General features: G+C 42.0%; 1 protein-coding gene across 1 annotated transcript in view; it reads right to left on the reverse strand.

The window, feature by feature from the left end:
• LOC141139454 (serotransferrin-A-like) overlaps positions 1 to 26,851 on the reverse strand; it is a 320,870-nt gene that overhangs the window by 131,279 nt on the left and 162,740 nt on the right. The window contains exons 6-10 of the mRNA XM_073625549.1: positions 19,461 to 19,513; positions 13,981 to 14,144; positions 8,487 to 8,640; positions 4,231 to 4,379; positions 1,152 to 1,245 (exon numbers count right to left, since the gene is read on the reverse strand). Coding sequence (XP_073481650.1) covers positions 1,152 to 1,245; positions 4,231 to 4,379; positions 8,487 to 8,640; positions 13,981 to 14,144; positions 19,461 to 19,513 — 614 coding nt within the window. The remainder of the gene's footprint in view (positions 1 to 1,151; positions 1,246 to 4,230; positions 4,380 to 8,486; positions 8,641 to 13,980; positions 14,145 to 19,460; positions 19,514 to 26,851) is intronic.

Below are 26,851 nucleotides of genomic sequence, written 5' to 3' on the forward strand. Positions count from 1 at the left end.
ATGTCTCCAGACCTAAACCCTATTGAACATCTGTGGGGTATCCTCAAACGGAAGGTGGAGGAGCGCAGGGTCTCTAACATCCACCAGCTCCGTGATGTCATCATGGAGACGTGGAAGAGGGATCCAGTGGCAACCTGTGAATCACTGGTGAACTCCATGCCCAAGAGGGTTAAGGCAGTGCTGGAAAATAATGGTGGCCACACAAAATATTGACACTTTGGGCCCAATTTGGACATTTTCACTTAGGGGTGTACTTACTTTTGTAGCCAGCGGTTTAGATATTAATGGCTGTGTGTTGAGTTTTTTTGAGGGGACAGAAAATTTACACTGTTATACAAGCTGTACACTCACTACTTTACATTGTAGCAAAGTGTCATTTCTTCAGTGTTGTCACATGAAAAGATAGAATAAAATATTTACAAAAATGTGAGGGGTGTACTCACTTTTGTGAGATACTGTATAATGGGGTTCAATAAGCATAATATTAGAATTTATCACAGTATATATATTATTATTGTTTTTGATCACTAATTTTGTACACACCCATGTATAGTGCTGTCTTTTTTATATATTTCTACCTTGGTTGAGGTTCCTCAATTAGATAGCAGCAGGCTGGGTTAAGAGCATTGCTACCATCTTGGCACGGTCATCTTCATTATTTTTTAAATCATCCATAAAACTGTCTATGTACGGGCCTAGGACCTGGCAAATATCCAGGGGGTCTAGCTACAACTTTCATGTTTCTACAGTAAGTCAAGTAGATAGTGCAGTTAGTTGAAACTGTGAACTCATCTGTCATTTAACAAAGAAGGATGCACTTTAAGGTAGTTAAATGGGGAAAGCCTTGACAGTTCAGACAATACAAATGGTGCGGACTTTTGCAACCCTATTAATGTAAAAAAGAAAAATGAAGGAATGGGTGGAAAGGTAAGGAATGTCAACAACTGCAGGCAATGTATTCCACTCAGTACAGGTTTTCTCTAGAAGTTCGTACTTGCTAATAAATAAGTAAGCAGATAGCAAGTGCTGCTTATTCAAAAGGTCAGACAGCGTTTACATCGTAGAGTATGCGGTAGCCATGTTTGTAATGACTTTCAATATTATCACTAACTTTACTACTATGTTAGTGTTGTAATATCTTTTTGTCTTACCATCATAAATCTCTTGCATTGCTGGGACTAATCCACATGCTCCTGCTGTATACAGGTATCCAGCATCAAGAGCAACAGCATCAGCTTCGCCTTTCTGAAAAATGTAATACACAAAAGCAAAACATCACACCGGCACAATACTGTCTTAATAAAATAGGGGAGCCAACTGAAGGTTTGGCATACTCACGTATGCACAGATAGACACGCAACACCCACTTAAAAGCATAAGAAACTCCTGTAGTGGGCAGGAACGTAAGAATAATAGCATATACTGTACATATCTACTTCTTTCATTTTAGAGAGTCTTTAATGTTATTTCTAAAACATACAAATGGCAATAACATCATCCCTGTACTAAGAGCCCTTTCACACTGAGCCTTGCCGGGCGTTAGCGGTAAAGTGCCGCTAGTTTTAGCGGCACTTCACCGTCGTTTTAGCGGTGCTTTTCAGCTGCTGGCAGGAAGCTTTTAACCCCGCTAGTGGCCAAAGTAAGGGTTAAATGTGCCCGAAAAACACTGCCGCTGAAGCGCTTCGGCAGCGCTGCCCATTCATTTCAATGGGCAGGAGCGGTGTATATACCGATCTTTCACCACCCTAAAGATGCTGCTTGTAGGACTTTTTCTAGAATCCTGCAAGCGCACTGCCCCAGTGTGAAAGCACTCAGGCTCTCACACTGGGGCTGCAGGGAAGGCGTTTTTCAGGCACTTTACAGGCGCTATTTTTATCACAAAAGTGCCTGAAAAATGCCCCAGTGTGAAAGTGATTCAGCTCTGTACCCAGCAAATAGTGTAAAATATTAAAATGTTTTAGCCTTTTTTTACATGATTTACAATTTTACCTTAGGGTAATATATTTGCATTTTGCTTTTATATTTATATTAATTTATATTAATTGTGTTTAATGACCATGAAAATATGGAAGAAAATAAGTCATGATTAAGGTAATTAAAATCCAAGTGGTACATAGTATGATAAGTGATTTAAATGTAAGTGTTGCTCTGAAGATGAATTTAGGGACATTACCCTTACCCTGGAGAGCTGCTTTGCACACTTCAAAATGTGTGTTTGTTTTTTCTACTTAAAGCTGAAAACTATTTTGTGGTGATGTGTATGGTGACAATGTTAAACATTCAACATAAATGTGACAGTGGTTGTCTAAAGGAAGCTTCAGTGCAAATATATATATACACATACATACACACACTCGCACATATTGGGGGTTATTTACGAAAGGCAAATCCACTTTGCGCTACAAGTGCACTTGGAAGGGCAGTCGCGTTAAATCTAAGGGGTAGATCTGAAATGAGGGGAAGCTCTGCTGATTTTATCATCCAATCATGTGCAAGCTAAAATGCTGTTTTATATTTTCCTTGCTTGTCCCCCTCGGATTTACAGCGACTGCACTTCCAAGTGCACTTGCAGTGCAAAGTGGATTTTCCTTTCGTAAATAACCCCCATAGTGTATTTAGCACCGTCGCACCTAAACCGGCCATTCAGCTGCAATACAAAAGTTATACCGCACTAGTTTAGGTCTCACCAGGTGTAAAACTGATCTTGCTCTCCAGAGATGAGAGGTTCCAGGTGCTGGCTCATGCTAGTAGAGACTATGTGCAAACGAGAAGATCTGGACAGCCGCACTCCAGGAAGTAATAATCCAAGTTTCTTTATTTTAAAATCAGGAACACATCAGATACAGGACATCATAGACAGAGTGTACAGATCACAGGCTAACACGTTTCACACTTGTCCAAGTGCTTACTCATAGCTCAGCTGCTTATTGTCTGTGTTCTCAGCCTCTACCTTTCTCAGCATTCCAAGTTCTTCAATGCATTAACACCCTGGAATAAGTTCCTAATACATGACCAAATGAGTGTGGCTCACTACTGATAGCTTTTGCTTTTTTTTTTGCACTTAAACTCCTAGCTAAGATGTCAATTTCCAAATGCTGTTCAAGATTCTACTACCTTCTTAGACCCCAGGAGTAGTTTAAAAGAAATTAGTGTTTGAGAATGTTATTGCACATTCATGGCTGTAATGCTTCAGAAGAAGAGAAAAGGTGCTCTTATGTCGCGTACACACAACCGGTTTTGCCTTCAGAATAAACTCTGAAGGTTTCTCCGAAGGAATTCCGACGGAATTCTGCTCAAGCGGACTTGCATACACATGATCACACCAAAGTCCGACCGTCCAGAATGAGATGACGTACAACACGTACGACGGGACTAGAAAAAGGAAGTTCAATAGCCAGTAGCTAATAGCTTCCGTCTCGTACTTACTTCAGAGCATGCATAGTTTTTGGTCCATTGGAACAGCATACAGACGAGCGGTTTTCCCGATAGGAATTGGTTCCGTCGGAAATATTTAGAACATGTTCCATTTCTAGGTCCATCAGAATTTTCGAGAAAAAAAGTCAGATAGGGCCCACACACAATCGGAATAGAAAATGAAAAGCTTCCGTCGGCCTTTTTCTGTCGGACATTCCGCTCGTGTGTACGCGGCTTTAGGCAGCTTAATGGAGAACTCCATACATGACAAAATTACCACTAAATCGGCATAATGCCATATTGACTTGGAATTACTCTGAGCTGACAAATCCTTTTTTGTTAAGGTTTGGGGTACCTATTTCCTGAATATATTCCTATTTTACTGGGATTTTCAATTTTCCTATTCTGACCTTTTATATTTACTATTCATCCATTTTTGAACCCCTATCCTAACAAGTCTACATAAGCTCCACTTTACTAATGTTCACTTATTTCACTTTTATCTTTGGTGTCCCTTCCCCAAAACAAAGCAAATCCAACATGTTTGACAGTTTTTGCAGTTTCACCAGTAATTACAAATGCTCTGAGTGTACACTGTGCTCCAGTGTATCAACACACAAATCAGTAACAATATGGCCATCTTTGATCGTATTCTGTGTTGAAATACTGGACTGGACAGTTTCATAGAATAGTAAAGTGGGAAATTGTAGTGAATAAGCAGCAAGGAATGCCTCAAGGGTCTGGTAATTGAAATGGGCCCATTCCAGCATAAATCCCAACTTGTGTTCTTATTCATTCTAGAAATGTCTCACTCACCAGAACTTTTGTAATGCATTCTTCTGCATAGGAAGCCTGAATGCATTCAATGCTTCCTTCGCTTGCAACACTCCAATTGTCACATTTATCCTTCTCCTCTGTGCTCTGTGTACACCAGCGGATTGATTTCTCTGATGGAGGCTCCAACTCTGCATTAAAAGTGATGGAAATTGTATTTAGAGTTCAATAACACTTGTCACTGCTAGGAATCTGCAGCTTAGGTCCTTGACTAGTGTTTTACGAATGGTGCCGTACACATGACAGGGACGCTTTCTAAACATGTAAAAACACATTTTTGCACATTTTGAAATGTAGAGATGGGAAAACATCCTTATAGGGCGTACACACGGTCGGACTTTGTTCGGACATTCCGACAACAAAATCCATGGATTTTTTCCGACGGATGTTGGCTCAAACTTGTCTTGCATACACACGGTCACACAAAGTTGTCGGAAAATCCGATCGTTCTGAACGCGGTGACGTAAAAAACGTACGTCGGGACTATAAACGGGGCAGTGGCCAATAGCTTTCATCTCTTTATTTATTCTGAGCATGCGTGGCACTTTGTCCGTCGGATTTGTGAACACACGATCGGAATTTCCGACAACGGATTTTCGGAAAATTTTATCTCCTGCTCTCCAACTTTGTGTGTCGGAAAATCCGATGGAAAATGTCTGATGGAGCCCACACACGGTCGGAATTTCCGACAACAAGCTCCGATCGGACATTTTCCATCGGAAAATCCGACTGTGTGTACGGGGCATTAAAATGTTACTAAACCCACAACAGTAAAATCAGCATTATATCAAAAGAGCAGAACTGACAGTGAAATAAATAGTGATAAAAAAATATATTGAAGAAGTCCAGAACAATTAAATGTGTCCAAAGTAAATGCTTGAATACGACTGTGATGATTAGTTGAAAACACAATCCAAACCAACGTGTATACAAGTGCTGACAAAACCACCTTGTAGCGATAGTGCACCACCACCACATATGGGAGGTGGATGTACTGACGTCATTGCGCTTCTCAGTGACAGGTGTCGGCTGTTTTTACATGCTTGTTTTTACATGCTTGTCTTCACAAATGTAATTGTATTACCCTTTCTTCATTAAAACTACTGTGGTTCAGTCTACACTATGGAGTTCTCTTTATTTTTTGGGCAATATCCTAATTAACCCTTGGTGGCTGTTATTCGATCCTTGAGCCATTAGAAGTGTGGTCCAGGCTTGTTCTTATTGGTGGTGTGATCCAGCATCCTTGTGGAAAAGGCCCTGGCTGGGTATTAGCCGCAGGCTGCCCTATAGCTTGCCTCTGGTAAGCGCATATATATATATATGTGGTGGTGGTGCACTATCGCTACAAGATAGTTTTGTCAGCACTTGTATACACATTGGTTTGGATTGTGTTTTAAACCAATCATCACAGTCGTATTCAAGCATTTACTTTGGACACATTCATTTGTTCTGGACTTCTTCAATATATTTTTTATCACTATTTATTTCACTGTCAGTGCTGCTCTTTTGATATATTGTATTTGTTCTATGTGTATTTCATAGTTTAGCAGCTGCTTATTTATTCATCTATGCACTTTAGCGTGGTATTTTTTCTTATACCTTACAGTAAAATCAGCATGGTTGTTCTACTCACTGTGGAACCTAAGGGGTTAATCCTCTGCATTGTGTAAAAAGGCTGTTTGGTCCTGTCTTCTCTCTTCTTCTGCTGTCCCCAATCTATCTGCTTATAGAACAGAGCCTTGGGGGCGAGCTGCAGATGCTCAGTTTGGTGTGTATTGCTAGAGATTTTTTTTCTTTCTTGGGAGAATGCATGTGATCAGCACAGGGCCAATTAGCACTGTCCATACAGGGTCAGGTGTCCTGCAGCCTCATAGGACAATCATGGGAGAATGAAAACTCCTCCTAAAAGCTTTAACCAGACACTGATAGAAGTCACATGCCTGCTATATACTGCTGATGAGAAAAGGTATTTAGCAGTTTATATTTACTAAAATAATTGCATTTTCTTGTTCTGTGGGAGACCAGATATAGTCAATGCAGGCTCCTAGGTTTAGTAACACTTTAATGAAAACCTATGACCCGCCAATGGAAACCTCAACCACTGCCCCAGTAATAACTATTGTATATAACATATTGTAGAAAGTATTTTAGGGATAGCACTGCACAGCCCCAAAGTTTCTCCTCTTTGAACTCTGCTGAGCACTCTTATAACAACACGGATATGGCCATGTTGGAATCCTCTGACATGCATCATAGCAATGCCGTAAACACTTCAAGTAAACCACTTCATCCTTTTTTGGAGGTTTTTGAATGTTATTTGTTCATGGAGACAATTGACTTAAAGTGTAACTAAAGAGTGGAGAGGGATTAGAAACCCTGTCAGTTTTAATTACTGTCTGTGCCCCCGTTATGGAGGTTCACCCTCTCGATTTGTTCTGTTTACCATTATCACTGAAAGTGAAATAAAAACAAAAAAATCCAAATTTTGGGTTGTCCCCAGAAAAGTAATAGAGGGGAGATCTTGCAATGGGCATATTAGTTCTGGGGGGCCTAAGGAATTCCCCTAATTTACAGGGATTTCCTCTCACGTCCTGTTAGGCTATGAGAAATCTTCAAAATAGGACACAGGTGGCGAAAAAAACCTGACAGGGGTAAAAAAAAAATTGTTTCCTGCAGTTCTATTTTAGGATAAGGCCCCATGTACACTGCTGCTGCTAAACGGACGCTCAGAGGCAGTTGGACACTTTTTTCAACTGCCCCTGAACTCATGCAATGTTATCTTATGTGTACATGTACACAGGTTCGTTTACTGTCGTTTTTAGGCAGTTGCGTTTATAGCCCTTTTTTTGAAGGCAAAAAAATGAGTTCAGACGCCGAAGTTTCCGACGTTTCAGACGCCAAACGTGGCTAAATGCGGCTAAACGCGGCTAAACCTGGTAACTCGCATTTCGTTTATAGGCGTTTTCCGTTTTTGGCCATTTAAAAAAAAAAAAAAAATCATTTTTTTTTTTTTTTTTAAAGAAACGCTTCTAAACGCAAACGTGGCTAAACGAGGCATGTGAATGCGGCAAAATGGACGTTTTAAACATGAATTACTATCTGTCAAGTTAAATCTTTCAGGAGAGGTTGTAAAAAGGTCCCGTGTACATTAAGCCTAAGAGTTTTCTATCATGAAAATTGGTGTTTGATAATAACCCAAATTAATTTTGCTATTTACATGCAGTATTAATAAAACATTATTGTAGAATTGATAATTTCTGACAAGTTTCATTTATCACATTTATCTAATTTATGCTTTGTAGTATGATGCATTAAAAAAATATTCATACCTGATTTACATTGCACTAAAGTGCCCTGCCAGCCCTTTCAGATTGAATGGCCTGCCTTAAAGTGGATGTAAACCCGATTCATGAAATTTGTGCTGGCACATATATCTGCAGTGTTTTGTTATCTCTCTTCAAAGCATGATGTCCCATAGCTGTCTCCTGCCCCGTTCTTCTGTTATCACCATGAGAACTCCTGACAAGTTCTCTATCACATGTGATAAAAGCAGCCTGAGGTTTGTGTTTGGGAGGATGCTATAAATAGATTAGCAGAGCCCTGAACTATTCAACAAACAGAGCTGAAAATCTCTACCTATGAGGAGAAAGGGTGTGTGCCTTTCCTCCAATCAGCTGTCTTGGGTGTATGCCCAGGCTTCACTGCAGTGCTAACCAGAAAGACAAAATCTCCTAACATGATGTACACTTTATAAACAGTATATAAAGATGAAGACAGCAGATATACATGTAAAACTTATGTAGGGAGATTTGTTTCATCTGTGTATCATCTGAGGCTGTTCACTTCACTGGGTATATGTGAGGGTTTACATCCACTTTAAGACAGTGCACCTTAACAAGCAATAACACACTGCATTAATGCATGTTCTCTAATGCAAAGCATAGTGTGACCTCAAACTTATGGCAGCAATAGCAACTGGTCACATCTTAAAGCAAAAGACAGCAGTTAAATATAAGTAATGTTTCAGGAATTAAAAAAATGGAATCTACAGAAAACGGAAATATCAATTTGAGGGCAGTCTGATCCTTTAGGCTTTATTATATATCAATTTTAAGTAATTGGTTCATGAATTAATATTTACTTGTACCCCCAATATAGTTTTTTTTATCTTTTGGTTCTGTTTTTCTGTTGTTAACAGAGAATATGTAAATTATAAATGAGACATGTGGGCCACGTACCATAACTCAGGGCTTCATTGGCGCTTGTGAATGCTGATCCCAAAAACAGGAAGGTGTCCATTTCCTTGGGAAGAGTAATGATGCCAGTTGCAGAGTCTTTGAACATCAGATCATGTCCATGAGGAGAACTGAACAATTTGCATTCAGGTTTTTTCTAGAATAAACAGAAATGGACAGTAGTTTTGGTTACTGTACATATACATATGTTAAGACTAATCCTGTCAGCCATTTTGAAGCCTAAAAATTAAAAGTCAATACAGGTAACAATCCAGCCATGACTGACCCGGGTCACAGCTTGTGGACAACTAGCTGTTCCTTCTCTCCTGGAGTTTATAGGAGATTTAGAGTTGCTGAATTTTGTTCTCCACAGCCAATTTATAAACTGTGCACTGCAGATGTGCTGCATCCTCCATACTTGGACACCTTAAAAGATTTTAGAATGAAGCCAGGGCTTCCAGCCTTTGCATGTTTAGCCTGACTTCCATATACTCTGGATTACTCTGTAGATTATCTGGGTATCTTCCAGGCTCTGCTTGACTGCACTGGTCCAGATTAACTGCCTACGGTCTCTACTATTGTTAATTATTTGCTTTGACCACTCTTCTGAGATTTCTCTATCCATTGCTTCAGCATTTGCCTTGCCTATATTGGTATGTTACCAGCTCAAGATCTTCATCAGTGGTTCTGGTGGTCTGACACATCGGGGCTGTGCAAGAGTCCTGTACCGCCTTGTGGTAACATGAAACTGTGACACCTTTATTAGCCACAAAACTTCTCTGTGCACCTGTCTTGTTCACTTTTTTCTGTTATTATTAGGAGTCTGACTCTTCTGTTTTCTGAGCTAAACTTTGACAACCTGCCAAAATCATTTCCATGAAAAGCATCCTTATTTGGAACCAAAGCATCGTAGTTGGGTGTGCTTTAAAGCCATGTTAAACCCAAAAGCAAACAATTATTATGTTTCAGCTTACTAGTTCCTATATGTGATGGCTGCATTAGTTTTCTTTTTTAGGCTTTCTTTCCCTTATTTTCATCAGGTGATACAGCCAGTAAGTCTGTTATTTTTCGACAGAACACGCTCTCTTGCAGTTAGAGAGATGAGACAAACTATTTAATTTGTATTTATCTGAAGTTTGACTGCAATTTGTTAGTGTATTTGTAGCTAAATTTTCTAGTCCATCTAACACTCACTCCCCTCAGACTGACAATTCTGCTTTCCAAAGGTGCCTCCTGTGCTCCTTCATCCAGAGTGGCGAACTCTAATACAGGAGGTGTGTTATTGGCCAGATCACCAGCTGAAAACAGAGAGAATAGCCTGAAAAATAAAAACTAACACAGCCACCACATTTAATCATTGGTAAGCTGCAATATATTGCATTAGTGGTCTTGGGTTTAATACCGCTTTAACTTTCAGGGAAACCAGACCTTTATTAATGTAGTGAAACTAAGTATTAGGTTGGAGATTGTGGTACCAACAAGTGGGTCATCAGTATCAGGAACAAACATCAATGGGCTTCTTCGGAGGGTGGCGCTACATCTATAACATTTCGATTTTTGCTTTTAAAAACACTTTAACCAATACTTGGTCATGGTTCTGGTTCTATGATGTGCGTGATGACATTCACAGGGAATAAAATATGTTTAAAGGGTAACTACATTTTCGTGAGAAAAGCAATAGCATATAGAAAAATATTAAAAAATATATCATATACAGTATACCTACAAAAGCTATATTGTAATTGAATGTTATTAAAATTATCTTTCTTTTTTAATTTACAGTGCTATCATTTCCTGTAAAATTCGATACAATATGGCAACCAGGGGAGTCGTGTACACAGTTGGTGTATGGATTGCCTTCAAAAATGTAATTTCCTGCTTGGCTCACTGATTTCCCCAGAAGTCTGTCATTTATGGTGAGATACCCCAATGGGTTAATCACTTCTAAAGGGATTCAGACCCTGCTATGTTTCTCATTAGAACACTGCAAGTGCATCAACTGATTGAAAAAGTCACTCACAATCAGATTAACTTTACACATTGACAAAACCAAACAAACAGCTATTTCTTCAGAGCAGAAACAGGTAAAAATCTGTCACAAAATTTGTTAAAATCCTTGCAGTGTATATTGATCACCCAGAGAGGTTTGTTTTTTTCTCAACAAAAGTGGAGTTACTCGTTAACTTCACTGCTGTGGATACAAGCTGCTTCCTGCTCTTACCTATGAATAGACAGGTCCTCTTTAATAGCCTCAGAAAAGCTGTATGTTTCTAAGCTTTTTACCATTTGTTCCACAAAAAAAGTGTCTACAAGAATATAGTCACACCTCCCCATAATGTGCTTTTTTAACTATATTGCTACTCTGTACAGAGTGTTGTGAATTAAAGTGGGAGCAAACCCTTTAACCTCCTTGACGGCATTCCCGAGTGTGGCTCGAGGTGACGTTTCAGTACCCTTAGCGGTAACCCCAAGCCACACTCGGGATTGTATCGCTGGATCCTGGAAGAGGTTACTTACCTTGTCCCTGGGATCCCGCGATGTACTCCCGCTGTGTACGGCGGCCGGACCTTCCGCCCCATGCTCTGTGTGTTCCGGCTTCCCTTACTTGTGAGCATCGTGACGCAGGAGGGTGGAACCGGTGGATTCAAAAAGTATAAACAACACACACAATACATTGTAATCTTATTGGATTACATTACTGAATAAAATTATTTGACCTCAGTTTGCCCCTCAGTGCTTTGTCCAGTGCCCTTGCCTGCAGTTTTACTCGTCATCAGACACAGAAAGTGATTTCAGCAACGATCCTGTGACTGACCTCAGTGATGTGCAGACTTGGTGCTCTATTGACTGCGGTACGGATCACGCAGCGCCCCCAAGATTCCCATTTACTGGAGCACCTGGTATCAAAGTGGATGTTGAAGATGACAACCCCTTGGCATACTTCCAACTATTTTTGACCGATGAGGTTATTGAAAAAATAGTTAAAACCGGTACCAGGAGCAACAAGCTCCTACGCATCAGAGGTTTTCAAGGAGCAGAAAGTGGGAACCAGTGACCAAAGAGGACATTTGGAAATTTCTGGGCCTAATAATTGTTCAGGGAGTGGTGGGGAATCCTCTGCAGAAGTGATATTGGACAAGAAAAAAAAATTACTAGCTACTCCATTCTTTAGCACGGTCATGTCGGAGTACAAATTTTCCCTGATAATGAAGTATTTGCACTTTGAAAATAATGAAGAATTTGATGAAATTACTCATCCAGCACCCAAACTCAAGAAGATTTGGGAGGTATATCAAATGATTCAGAAAAATTTCCAACAGAGCTATGTGTCAGATAAAGACATCAGCATAGACGAAAGTCTAATGGCCTACAAGGGAAGGCTCAGCTGGATACAATATATGGCGTCAAAGAGAGCACAATTTGGCATCAAATCCTTCATGCTATGTGAATCAAGCACTGATTACATTTGGAATTCTGTCCTATACACTGGGAAAGGAACCTAATTCAACCAAAAATACAGTGATTATGGAATGGCAACATCTTCAGTTCTTTCATTGATTGAGCCCTTGCTAAATCAGGGCTATTGTGTAACTACAGACAATTTTTTACACATCTCCTGAACTCTATTGCCCCGTACACACGGTCGGACTTTGTTCGGACATTCCGACAACAAAATCCTAGGATTTTTTCCGACGGATGTTGGCTCAAACTTGTCTTGCATACACACGGTCACACAAAGTTGTCGGAAAATCCGATCGTTCTAAACGCGGTGACGTAAAACACGTACGTCGGGACTATAAACGGGGCAGTGGCCAATAGCTTTCATCTCTTTATTTATTCTGAGCATGCGTGGCACTTTGTCCGTCGGATTTGTGTACACACGATCGGAATTTCCGACAACGGATTTTGTTGTCGGAAAATTTTATCTCCTGCTCTCCAACTTTGTGTGTCGGAAAATCCAATGGAAAATGTCCGATGGAGCCCACACACGGTCGGAATTTCCGACAACACGCTCCGATCGGACATTTTCCATCGGAAAATCCGACCGTGTGTACGGGGCATTCGAGTTCCTTCTACAAAACAAAACGGATGCCTATTCAACCGTTAGGGCTAACCGGCGTGACATGCCGCCAATCTTTGGAAATAAGAAGCTCAAGACAGGAGTAATGGTTGCCTTGCAGAAAGGCAAAATGATGGCACTGCGATGGAGTGACAAAAAAGATGTGTGCCTAATGAGTACAATTCATAACACCTCCACTGTCATGGTACACACAAAATGTGGGAAAGACATCATGAAACCACAAGTGGTGATAGACTACAACAACACCATGGGAAGTGTTGACAGAGCCGACCAGGCAATGACATTTTATCCAGCAATGAGAAAACAACAAAAAAAAAAATTACAAGAAGATCTTCAGGCATCTTCTTGAGCAATGCTTGTGGAATGCCTTCATTCTACTAAAAAAAAGAGTGACAAGCCTGTGGTTCATGCTGACTTTGTTTGGAAGATTGCCAAACTGATCTTTCTGAACCACCAAACACCAACGGCTGTAAATAGAGCTGGACGTCGTGCTGCTTGTGTTGTTAACCCGGAACGCCTGACTGGTCATCACTTTATGGACCACATCCCACCAACTGAAAAAAGTCAGCACCCACAAGAATGTGCTCAAAGCGCGATGACACTGGAAGGAAAATCCGAAAGGAAACCAGGTTCTATTGTCCTGATTGTGACGTCGGACTTTGTGTAGTCCCATGTTTCAAAATTGACCATACCCGGGATGTTTACTGAAGCAATATAACTAGTAATATTGCACCCTTGTTTGGCCCAAAAAAATGTCAGTGTTTTTGATTTGATTATATTATTGACTAAAATTTTTTGAATAAAATGTATTATTATATTATTATTTGTTATTATTTGTAGTTATTTATTATATTATAATTTATGATTTTGTGTTTCAAACTTTTCTCATAGCCGGGATGTCTACTAGACTCTGGTTTGGACAGATTTAAGAGAGTTATTCCTAAGAATTACAGGTCTACAATATAAAACGTAAAATTTCCATGCATAATTGTACCGCTTTCAGCATCAAAAATCTGAGATAATCATACTGCCAGGGAGGTTAATAAGGCTTACCTGTAGGTACAGTGAATATCTCCTAAATCGGCACAGTTTAGGAGATATCCACACTGCATGCAGCCGGTGACATATCTGGTACATGCAGTATACCTGTGCCATCCCTTCAGAGCTCCGTGCCCTGGTTTTGACTCCCGCGTGCATAAGAGGGAGTGGTCATCGTGGCATGGCCAATCAGACTGGGTGAAACTAGAAGTGCCTGTCAGCTGTGACAGTGCGGTATTGAAGGGCTTCGTTCTAAAGTAAGCATTTCATAATGTGCTGGTATGCGATGCACACTAGCACATTATTCCTTTACCTTGCAGGGTTTAAAAAAAATGGTGTAGTTTACTGCTGCTTTAAGGAAGGAAAAAAATGATTTACCTGAGCTTCCTCAAGGAACTGAGTGACAGATCTGATTTTATCTTCCCTGTCCACAGTCACCACAGCGTGAGCTGGTATTCTTGTCCAGAAACATTCCTTGTACTTTTCAACTGGCTTCCTAGTATTGTCCAGGCACAACAGCACATAACCTTTATGGAATTCCTCTGCAGATGAACATAGATGCACAGGTGTTAATTTCTTAAGCAGTAAATGAATTGCTGTACTCGTGTTTTGTTGATTTTATAAATGCATGTTTATTATTTTGTGTATCACAGAGAGCTAGCAGAACATTACAAAAAAAAATGAAGAAGCATAAGCGCTACCACATCCAACAACTGCAGGGTGGGAGTAGCCTGTGCTTGGGCCTTGGTCACCAGCACTGTGATGTAGACTGAAACAAATATGTAGCTATAGAAACTATCCATGAGGGAAACACTAGAATATATGGACTATCTACCGCTAGTGTATGTATTGGGCCTCTGTGAAAGCTGAAATGCTAATATCTCTTTGGTAGTTGATGCAGTTCCTCCACTTCCTTGTGAAATGACAGCAACAGGGGATGTCCAGCTGCATTGGGACAACAGATTAGCACCATGGCAGTGGTTGAGCACTTGTCCTGTAGAAGGAGCAAAGCCAAACATGCAGGTAGGCTTTTTCACAGACAATGGAGGTGGTATCATAAGCCCTTGCCAAAGCAGCAGACTGAAAGGCATGTGTGTGGGCCACTAATCCTCTGATGGGGAAATTGCATATTTCATATTTCCTTATTAAAGTTGCCTCACAATATCTAAGAAACCCTCTAATATCCTGGTCACCTTAGCTGACTTCATACCAAAGGAATGTGATTACAACCTGACCTTAAAAGTTAATGTTGCTCACAAGAAGAGGAGTTGATCATTTCCTTAGGTAGCCATGGCCCTGATCTCTGAAGAGCTGATGGTGAACTTCAGGGTCAGGGAAAGCTGATATCCATTCTCAGTGTGGGTCACTAGGCATAGTGGGTGCAATGTAGTGTAGATTAACACTTTGATGATGCAGAACAAAAGAGATTTATTTTCTCTTAAAGAACAGGGGAGAGGGAGGTTAGGGCCAGGACACCCTTTGAGCAGGTCCAAAAGCACTTAGCAGACTCAAAGCTAGGAGCTATAGGTTAAAAGCTGAAATGCGCCTGAAAGAGCTGTTTCCTTTAGCAACTGAACTTGTATGTTGACTTCAACACAGATCTGTACAAATACCAAACTTGGTATCCCCGTTGTGTAGGACCTAGACTCTATCTCACAGCCTCCAGCTGTAGCTTCATGGACTTAAACTCACGGTCTCTCTTAAAATACTTCTTGGACTCTGCCACTGCCACTGGCTTTCTTGAACTTCACACAGCCAACTGCTGTATCTTAAGAGGGCCCCCACGCTGACCTGCTGGGCCCCTTATTCGGCTCCTCAGCGCAACTGCCAAACTCTCTTGCAAGCATCACCCCCGCTATCCTGCTGGGTCCCTAGCTTAACTTCTGCTGAGACTTTCCCAACTTCTTCACTGTCCCCGGTTAGTGAACTAGGCTGCTCTGGTACTCTCTCAGACTCTGAACTCTTGCCTCTGATAACAGCAGTGTTGTCCCTTGAGGGCGACAGTTTCCCCTTTACCTCTGACCTTGGTTCAAGATTTGCCTCTGGCGACAGGAATGGTTGTCCTCCGTTAGCAACTTTGTCCCTTCACCTTTGACAAAGAGGTGTTCTCCAGCTGGTAGAACCCATGCAACTTGGTTAGGCTTCCGACATGAAGCCCCAACCCCATGCTGCTCCTTCTTATCCTGGGTAGGCCTCAGGCTGCCTAACCAGGGAACTCCCGGATAGGCCTCTGACTTCTGGCCTAGCAGCCGGGAGCTTTCAACACATGTCCACCCAGACAGCCGTCCAGGTGGCACAGAACCCCGCTCACCTGACTTCTCCCAAATAAATAGGCTCTCCCAGCAGGCTACAGGGCCCAAGAAAACTCCTGCCAATTGGCTAGAACAATCTATCCACTCATATTCCAAGTGGAGGAGAGAGGTGCATCAAACTTAGAGTTAGGAAAAGAATCAGGAGATCCCCTAAAAATTGGCCAGGTTGGTCACCACGTAGCAAACTAGATTTGACAGCATCCGTGTTCAAGACCAGGGAGCAACACTTACATTCAAGTCCTATATATACTACAGCTAAAACTTGGAATTATTGTCTCCCCTCAGAGATGCCATCATGCATGTGTCTGATTCTGATCATATCTGCCACGCCAAATAAAATGGAGGGACCCGTGGCAGAAACAGCATATCTAGTTAAGTTTTCTTGTTATATTTTCTAATATAATTACATTTGTTATCTGTATCTGTCATTACTTAATTAAATGTTATACTTATAACTATTTGTGCGATCTCTCCTTGCACATTCCAAAAACCTAAACTATCAGGTAACCGTGATAAAATACCCTGAAATACCAATAGCATTTCCTAGGAAATGGAAGCAGCAGAACAAAAAAATGTAACTTGTTCCCCAATACTATTGGTGACAACATTAAGTGGGGTACTGCAGGGCCTTTCGAGCTGAGATATTTCAGGAGATGTTTGTGTAGCACCCACTTAGATAGGTGCTAGGATTAGTTAGATTTAGTGCTGGCTCCCTGTGTTCAGTGGAGCTGTGTGTGTTTTTGTTAGGTAAATTTAGCTTGCCTCACTGTAACCAGTGTGGCTGTAATTATTGTGTTAGAGTGCGTTGAAAAAGTATTCATACCCCTTGACATTTTCCACATTTTGTCATGTTACCAAAAACATAAATGTATTTTATTGGCGTTTTATGTGATAGACCAACACAAAGTGGCACATAATTGTGAAGTGGAAGGAAAACGCTCTGCGCCCCGAACCCAACCTTTTTGAAGCCAATTGAAGCCTCAGGCTCTGATATCATGTGCTTAAAAAAAAAAACTTGAACAAATCTAGGCGTCCTGCGGCTCTTATGAAGATTAGGGGCAGGCGCTTGGAGATTAGAGGGGGCGTCCTCTCTGTGCCCCTTCTTGACCAGCCGCTGCTTCTTCTCAGAATGTCAAAGTTGAGCTAACTGCTCCCATAAAACAATAGGGATGTTCCTTCCTATGCTTTATGTGTCAATAACACACAAAAATTGATTAGTATGCAATGACACAGCATGATTGCCACTGACCTACAGTCCACTGACTAATGGATAGGTGCATTTTCACAGAAAGTACACTTATCCTTCCTTATTAGCAACTCTGACCTACAGTAGTCCTCTCCACTACACTCCAGATGCATACTTATCTTAAAGGAGGAGTAGAGAAAAAGCTCTTTTGGCCCTACATCTCCTTTTGGCCCTACATTCTTGTGACCAGTATTCAGCTGACAGCGGCCTAAAGCCTGCTGTTGCCTGATGTCACTCAGTCAGTCCAGACTCTGGAGGGATCCCAACTTTAATGTTAGGATCCACGCAGATGCCTGACTGGCAGCTGGCTCAGCCTCTCAACACAGGTTATTTTTAAATTACATTGGGGGTTATTTACAAAAGGCAAATTCACTTTGCACTGCAAGTACACTGAAAGTGCACTTGGAAGTGCAGTCGCTCTAAATCTGAGGGGTAGATCTGAAATGAGGGCAAGCTCTGCAGATTTTATCATCCAATCATGTACAAGCTAAAATGCTGTTTTTTAATTTCCTTGCATGTCCCCCTCGGATCTACAGCGACTTTACTTCCAAGTGCATTTTCACTAGACATGTACAATTTATTTAGTTCCGAATTTGTTTTTTAACAAATTTCGACAAATTTATTAATTCGTAAACATCCAAATTAACGAAAACACGTTTAACAAATTTTTCCAAATATTTGTAAATTTGAAAATTCTAAAATTTGAAATTCGGAAATTCGAAATTCGAAAATTCAAAAATCTGAAATAATAACTAACTATTAAATTATAGGTATTAGAATTTCCTTTCAAATTTGGCTGTTAGTGAACGTAACGAATACAAATTTATCTGAAGTTATGAATTATCTGAAATAACAAATGCCATATCGAAACAAATGGAACGTAACAAATTAATAATAATAAATAACAATAATAATAATAATAAATACTTTTTATTATTATTATTATTTATTATTAATTTGTTCTGTTCCATTTGTTTAGATGCGGCATTCATTATTTCGGATAAAATCGTAACTTCGGATACATTTGTATTCGTTACGTTCACTAACAGCCAAATTTGAAAGAAAGTTCCAATACCTATTGTTATTATTATACAGGATTTATATAGCTCCAACAGTTGCGTAGAGCTTTACAACTTGAGGGTAGTCAGTACAAATACAATACACTTTAATACAATAGGAATCAGAGGGCCTTGCTCCTTAGAACTTACAATCTAAGAGGATATATAATTTAATAGTTAGTTATTATTAGTTATATAGTTATTATTTAGAATTTTCAGATTTTCGTTCTCATTTTCAGATTTTCAAATTTTTTGACTTTCTTTCTTATTTTCGGATTTATGAATTTTCAAATTTACAAATTGACGAATTTATGAATTGCGATCATAACAAATGACCCGAAAAAAGAAAAAAAAAAACGAACAAAAGGAAAAATGAACACATTTTTCAGCAGTGCACATGTCTAACTCACAATATACAGTAACATAAATACCATCACTAGAATTATTGTTACAAACTGCAACTATTACTATACAAGCAAACATACTATTTTAAAGCTGAACTCTGGGAAAAGCAAATATTGTCTAAATACAAGAAGCATGTGTATTTTTATTCTAATCTTTGTGCAGGAGCTTCCTGTAATAAAGATCGGTCATGGCTGCTCTCTCTCCTTGTGAGTGGTGAGATCATGTGACCGGACTGGAGCGCCCCCATAATAGGTAAGTAAAGACATCTTTGCTCTACTGGGTAGTTAGAATAGACTTAGAAAGGGGATGGGAGTAGGTTCAGGCTTAGTATGTTTGACTGGAATTACACTTTAGACCCCTTTCACACTGGGTCGTTTTGCAGGTGCAAAAAAATAGCGCCTGGCAAAAAAATAGCGCCTGCAAACCAACCTGAAACAGCCGCTGCTGTGTCTCGCAGTGCGCTAGCAGGACGGTAAAAAAAGTCCTGCTAGCAGCATCTTTGGAGCAGTGAAGGAGCGGTGTATATACTGCTTCCCCACCGCTCCTGCCCATTGAAATCAATGGGGCACCGTGGCTATACCGCTGGCAAAGCACCTCTGCAGAGGTGCTTTGCGGTGGTTTTTAACTCTTTCTTGGCTGCTAGGGGGGGGTAAAACCGCCCCGCTAGCGGCCGAATAGCGCCGCAAATCCGACAGTAAAGGGCCACTAAAAATAGCGGCGCTTTACCGCCGACGCACCTCCCGCCCCAGTGTGAAAGGAGCCTACATGTTTTGTGACCAGATTCAGCTTTAAATGCCTACATATTAAGAAACAGCTATGGTAATATATTTGAATTACCTGGTAACACATGGTTCACAAATGCCACGTCACCTTTATCCTCTTTCAAACATCTGCACAAAGAAAATAAAAGGATGCTTAGATACTGTATTGTAACCGTGTTTCACGAGTTGTAAATGTATTCTGGGATTGTGTGTCCTGTGTTAAAGAGCATTTAAACCCAAAAACAAAAATGTAATATATTGGAGCTTACCAATGCTTAAGCCTCTTACACACTGGACATTTTGCTATCTCTCCTAGACTCCTTTCCTCCTAGCAGCAGTGTTTTGGCAGAAAAAAATGCTTGACGTTCATTTAATTGGTCAGAATAATAATTAGTTTTGGCCACTGAAATGAAATAATACTCTAGTGCTAAATGTACGTAGCGTTAAAGCGCATTTAAAGGGATGAAGCAGCATTTCTGTCGACACTACGCTCCTCCTGGACATGCTGGTTGTGGGGTTTTTTCAGCCTCTAAACTCCTCTAAATGTCTATGAGTGCATGGACACATAAGGGTTGATTTACTAAAGGCAAATAGACTGTACACTTTGCAAAGTGCAGTTTCCCTCTGCAAGTGTAATTGCTCGTGAGCTTAGTAAATGAGGTAAGGCTTCACTTTGCAAAGAGTACCCAATCACGTGCAAGGAAAATAAAAACAACAGCTTGCTTGCACATGATTGGATGATGGAAGTTGGCAGAGCTTCTGTTAATTTACTAAGCTAATTTACTAAGCTCTGGAGAAACTGCACGCCTTTTTGACTTTAGTAAATCAACCCCATAGGCTAACATGCATGCATAAGGCAGAAAAAAACACCAGGCGCCCCTAGGAGTGGCATTAAAAACATCCAGTGTGCATGAGGCCTTAGATGTGCAAAGCACAAACATCTTTATAATTATTGCGTAAACTGTTAGTCCTGTCAATCCTTTGTTATTAGAGATGAACAAAAGCAGACAAGTGCAGCCTATATGACAACCGTGACTGCGTAATTTTTAAGAGGAACGGCAGTCTGCTCACATAATTTGAAATAAAAACATCTTTGCCATTCTGAAGCTTCCCTCCAACCACTTTGCATATTGTTCTATATATACTGTGATTCTGTACTTGCCAAATAGGCTGCAGAAATCTTCCTCCACTAAGTCTGGCTGCAACCATTTTAACTATGGGCAGCTGAAGCTGCTGCCTGTTCACTTCCTGGATTTCTGTGCTGCTGGCTACCCAATATGCACTTCCTAGTCTTGTCCCTGTGTACTAGTAAGCAAACTGTGGTGCACATTGTTGTTTATACAGTAGATTACAATAGGAATGGCAGCTTCTGTGGAAGTTCATGCCCTGTTATGGCAAAGTATCAACAGCATGGAGCACAGAAACAGCCGAGGAAAGTGTACATACTATGCTTGTTCAAACAGGAAAACAGCAAACAAAAGTATTTTATATTTTACAATGATGTAAATATATTTCTCATCCAAACTGAAAACACTGAGGAGACAAGCCTCAGCTGCTGCAGTCCTGTCACAGGTTCTTTTCACACACACAAATCCTCTGTGTCAGGGAACTGCAGAGGGCTGCCTGGAGGTGGGCCCCAATCCCAGAGAAATTATCTCCTATGCAGATGAGATAAGGAATGTGAATTTATCCAGGGGAGATTGTGCAGACTGGCCTGGGGGTGTAATAGGTGTACAGGGCTGAAATCTCCACATAAAAAAGAGATCAATCATCGCTTCACTAGACTGGATGAAATTCTACTCCTCTGAAAGCACATGAATCCTTTCAGTCCCCTCCTATCCCCGCCCTTATCCAACCCCCTCCAGCCCTGTAGCCATCCTCAGTTGTCTTCAGCTCTCCTGCGTCTCACTGCCCCTTCTCTCCTTGTCCCTACCCCACTCCTTTGCCAGCTAATGCTCAGGGAGTGAATGAAAAGATAAGAAGAAACAAGCACTGCTGGGCAGTGTTGACACCGCCCGTAGATTTACGGGCAGCCCGTAAATTTAACCCCTTTTCCAGCTGCCCATTAAAGTCCGTTACGGGCACCGGTGCCCGTAAAAAAGAAGGCCGCGAGCCAACCATGCAATTGTGCATGCGCCGTAATGAAGCCGGTCGGGCTCGGGAAAGCTTGTATGCGCTCAGCCGGGCAGTGCATGCGCAGTAACATAATTGCGCCACCAGACGCCTCTTTTGAATACACGATCGAGAGAGACCACAGAGGAGTCGAGCAGGGGTGACGTGAGGAGAAAGAGAGTGAAACTGTGTGGGGATATCGTAGCAAAAAGGGGACAAAGAGAGAGGAGGACATTACTGGGAGCCGGGGAGGCTGAAGCCGTGCCATGCAGGGGACAGAGACTGATGTGCTCAGTCCACCATCATATTACTTCTCCAGTCCACATCATCAGTGTGCTGTGTCCTCCTCCTGTACCCCTTTCACCTCTCCTCCTCTGTGGAGAGGTAAAAGGGGCACAGAATGAGGACACAGCACATTGATGATGTGGACTGGAGAAGTAATATGATGGTGGACAGAGGAGGAGGCTACTCTGAGGGGGTGAGGAGGACACTATCATGTCCGCAGCTTCTGTCCACCTCCTGTAGTATGTCCACAGCCTCTGTCCACCTCCTGTAGTATATCCGCAGCCTCTGTCCACCTCCTGTAGTATATCCGCAGCCTCTGTCCACCTCCTGTAGTACATCCGCAGCCTCTGTCCACCTCCTGTAGTATGTTTGCAGCCTCTGTCCACCTCCTGTAGTATGTACACAGCCTCTGTCAACCTCCTGTAGTATGTCAGCAGCCTCTGTCCACCTCCTGTAGTATGCCTGCAGCCTCTGTCCACCTCCTGTAGTATGTCCGCAGCCTCTGTCCACCTCCTGTAGTATGTCCGCAGCCTCTGTCCACCTCCTGTAGTATATCCACAGCCTCTGTCCACCACCTGTATCATGTCCGCACTCCGCAGCCTCTGTCCACCTCCTGTATCATGTCTGCAGCCTCTGTCCACCTCCTGTATCATGTCCGTACTCCACAGCTTCTGTCCACCTCCTGTATCATGTCCGCAGCCTCTGTCCACCTCCTATATCATGTCTGCAGCCTCTTTCCACCTCCTGTATCATGTCTGCAGCCTCTGTCCACCTCCTGTATCATGTCCACACTCCGCAGCCTCTGTCCACCTCCTGTATCATGTCCACAGCCTCTGTCCATCTCCTATATAATGTCCGCAGCCTCTTTCCTCCTCCTGTATCATGTCTGCAGCCTCTGTCAACCTCCTGTATCATGTCCGCAGCCTCTGACCATCTCTTGTCTTTTATCATGTCTGCAGTCTCTGAGGGGGATCCTAGAAAGGAGTCAAGAGTGGGAGCGCCGCTGGGATGGGGGTTACGGGAAAAGACAGACATGTGTGCACTGTGGAGAGGAGACTATAGAATAAAACCAGAGCCGCCAAGCTGGAGCCATCTGACTGAACCCTGCATGGTGCACCTGAGAAGAGGTCAGTGACAGCGCCGCCAGGATAGTCTGATGGGAGTCACTAATGCAAGGGGGGAGTAAATACAATAATGTAAGGGGGCACTGATATAAAGGTTCCCCTCTATATTAGTAATTCCCCCTTACCTTAGTGTATTCACTCTGCGGAAGGTGGTCTCTGGTCACCATCCTGCAGAATCTGATGTAAGGGAGAACTCTGTGCTGGCTGGGTTATAGTATCCTGACCTTCATGTAAATTGAGAAATATGTTTTTTGACTTTTGTTTAACTTTAGCACTAAAAACAATGATTTTAGGTACTTTTTTGCAGTGCCAGTAAAGAATATGGATCTGTCAGTAAATGTCATGATTTTTTGTCAGTAAAAAATTTGTGCCGTTTCTAAATTTTGGCGTTCTGCCAGTAAATTTCACTTCAGGGGGTTGGCAACACTGCTGCTGGGAGATCTGACGTTTCTCTCCTGGGAGTCAGTGCAATGCAGGAAACAGCATCCTACGGCTAGGCGTTTTAGAAGCTGAGAAAGAAGTATACAGAATAAGGTATTTTCTGTCACCAAATTATAGTTTTGATTTCCAATGATTACACAGTAAGGGCAGAAGGTTCAATTGAAGGGAAGATGAAAAAATGACTGAAGTTCCACTTTAAGCAGTATGTTGGCCAGGGCTGCCAATAGGGTGTTACGATCAGCCCTCTTATATTGGGCCCTATTGGGCTCACCAAGAGCTGCCTGTAAGGAAAGAGGTCATGAGCCTATCTATCAAACTGGTTACAGCCCAGCAGTGGCATTATCTTATGGCTCAGTCCCAAGGCTGGCTGACCGCTGTCCAGCACAGCACAGTCAAAGGGAGTGGGCAAGACTTTGATAGGCTCTCACTATGACAGCCATAAGTTAACTGCATGGACTGTGAGCTGTAATAGGCCACAGAAACATGCTATTATTTTACAACCCAGTGTTTTTCTTTACAAGTGACCCTATGACACCTTCACGTTTAGTATTGATTTGGTCATCGGACATGTTTCTGCTTTAGTAAGTAACCAATGGTCTGCGGATATGTTCATGGTTGTTTCCATCTATAATTACAAAGCATTTTGGGGGTACAAGGACTGTGTCAAATTAATTCAGTGTGTACTGTGAGTAGGCTCAGGTTTATGCAACTTTTCATAGCCACATCCAATTTTCACCGTGGTGCTCTTTGCGAGGCTCAGTTAATAGCTATGCCCACTATTTGCCATGGCAGGTTACACACCATGCAGGGGTTCAGTTTCTTATTTTACCCATGAGGGCCCAGATTCCCAGTCCTGCTCAGTGAAGCAGCCTTGGCATGTGTTAAGTAATTGATACAGCCTCATTGTTTGTGGGGATGGGGGGGGTTGGCCCTGTGAGGTGGGCTGTGGAGGGCCCCACTGGTTCTACTGAAAGTGAAGGGGACCCATCGTGCTGCTGTCAGTGGGAACCCTCATTAGCTGTCCCCTGATCTCTGCCACTCTCTCATTTACCCCTCTATACTAAATTTGGGTAAGTGACTACCGGTTGGCATGCTTGGAAGTGGTTACTATCTCCTGACTGCTTACACCTTTCTATTTCCACTCCAGTCAACATGTTAGATAGCACTGACATAAAAGATATAGCCACTCCTCTGAAGTAAGGGCTGTGTAAAAAAAAAAAAAAAAGAGAAGATTGAGGACCTTTCTTATACCTAACAATGATATGATCTTACAGCTCCTTTGCAAAGATCGTGTTATGGACCAGGCATAAAGAACAGGAAACCAGATCTGCTTTACCAAAACCTCATCAATCTCACAGACACATCTACTCATGCCCTCACCTTAAGTGTTGTTGTTCAGACTCAGGCTTCTACTCTTGCCATAGATATCAAGATAAAAATACTTGCTGGGTACAATTTTCGCACAACTGTTGGATGACAGGCTAGTAAATTTTTGGCGAACGACGGCTCCACATTTGATTTTCGGATGATCAGTACACAAATCCATCACACAAAAGTCAAAAGTACAACCCCAGGTTCTGAATCTGGGGAAGCAACTGTCAGCACTCAGATGTCCCTCCATACTAAAGGAGAGCCAGGAACGTACACGGCAGGTGACGGCAGGGGCCAGCACAGAGTCGGGTGGAGACAAAGAGGTGCAGGCACTAGCAAAGAGTAGATGGGTGACAGTCAGGAAGGGTAAAGGGGGAAGTGCCAGGGAGGCCAATCCAGGGCTGGAGCATCCCAATACGCTCCATTGAGTGACATTGGTGAAACCAGTCAGGGACCAGCACTGCTGGAGCTGAGGCACTCTCCTAGCTGCCGAGGGAAGAACTCCTCCAGTGAGAGTGGGGGGGAAGAGAAGGGAAAGGAAAGACAGATTTTGGTGGTAGGGGACTCAATTCTTAGAAGGACAGAGAGGCCAATCTGTAACAAAACCTGAAGCGCCAAACAGTATGCTGTCTACTGGGCACTCGGGTTCACCACATCACGGATCTGGTGGACAGATTACAGGGGGGGGGGCTGGGGAAGACCCACTGTCATAGTGCACGTTGGCACCAATGACAAAGTCAGAGGCAGATGGAGTGTCCTAAAGAACGATTTTAGGGACTTAGGAGCTAAATTGAGGAAAAGGACCTCCAAGGTAGCTTTCTCAGGAATACTACCGGTACATCAAGCCACAACAGAAAGGCAGAGGGAGATTAGGGAAGTAAACAAGTAGCTGAAGAGCTGGTGTAGTAAGGAGGGGTTTGGGTTCCTGGAGGACTGGGCCGACTTCTCAGTCGATAACCGGTACTTTAGAAGGGAAGGACTGCACCTAAATGAGGAGGGTGCAGATCAGCTGGGAATGAAGATGGCCAAAAAGTTAGAGGGGTCTTTAAACTAGGCGATGGGGGGGAGGGTCCAGAGGTAGAGATAGTCAGCACGGAACATATTCCAGAGGGTAGTATTGGGGGCATTAGCGGTAGGTTGACCAAAGCACATAAACCCAAGGTAAGTATAGTAGCAAGTCCTAGTTGCAATCTCGGAACACCCAATAAGAGGATAATATGCAACCGGTCTAAACTACGTGGCATGTTCACCAATGCATGGAGCCTGGCAGACAAGATGGAACTAGATGAACTAGAGATACTGTTGTACGAGGAGGATTTGGATTTTGAATTTCAGAGACCTGGTTCAACAGCTCTCATGATTGGCTGGCAAACATTCAAGGGTATACCCTTTATTGCAAGGATAGAGAGGGTAAAAAGGGGGAAGGGGTATGCCTTTATATCAAGACTAATGTACAAGTGAATGTGAGAGATCACATCACTAAGGGAGCTAGGGAGGAGGTGGAATCCTTATGGGTAGAGCTCCAAAGGGATGAAGCTAAGGGGACAATAATACTGGGAGTATTCTATAGGCCTCCTAACCTGAGGGAGGAGGGGGAGACGGATCTCCTATCACAATCTGGATTAGCAGCAAGGATGGGAAGTGTTATCATAATGGGGAATTTTAACCACTTCAGCCCCAGAAGGATTTACCCCCTTCCTGACCAGAGCACTTTTTGAGATTCGGCACTGCGTTGCTTTAACTGACATTTGCACGGTCGTGCTACGTTGCACCCAATCAAAGTTGACGTCCTTTTTTTCCCACAAATAGAGCTTTCTTTTGGTGGTATTTGATCACCTCTGCAGTTTTTATTTTTTGAGCTATAAACAAAAAAATAGCCACAATCTTGAAAAAAACGCATTATTTTTTACTTTTTGCTATAATAAATATCCCCAAAAAATATATAAAAAAACCATTTTTTTTTCCTCAGTTTAGGCCGATACGTATTCTTCTACATATTTTTGGTAAAAAAAATCGCATTAAGCGTTTATTGATTGGTTTGCGCAAAAGTTATAGCGTTTACAAAATAGGGGATAGTTTTATGGCATTTTTATTGATAATTTTATTTTACTAGTAATGGCGGCGATCAGCGATT

Source organism: Aquarana catesbeiana, linkage group LG04, assembly GCF_042186555.1.
Source record: "Aquarana catesbeiana isolate 2022-GZ linkage group LG04, ASM4218655v1, whole genome shotgun sequence".
NCBI lineage: Eukaryota > Metazoa > Chordata > Amphibia > Anura > Ranidae > Aquarana > Aquarana catesbeiana.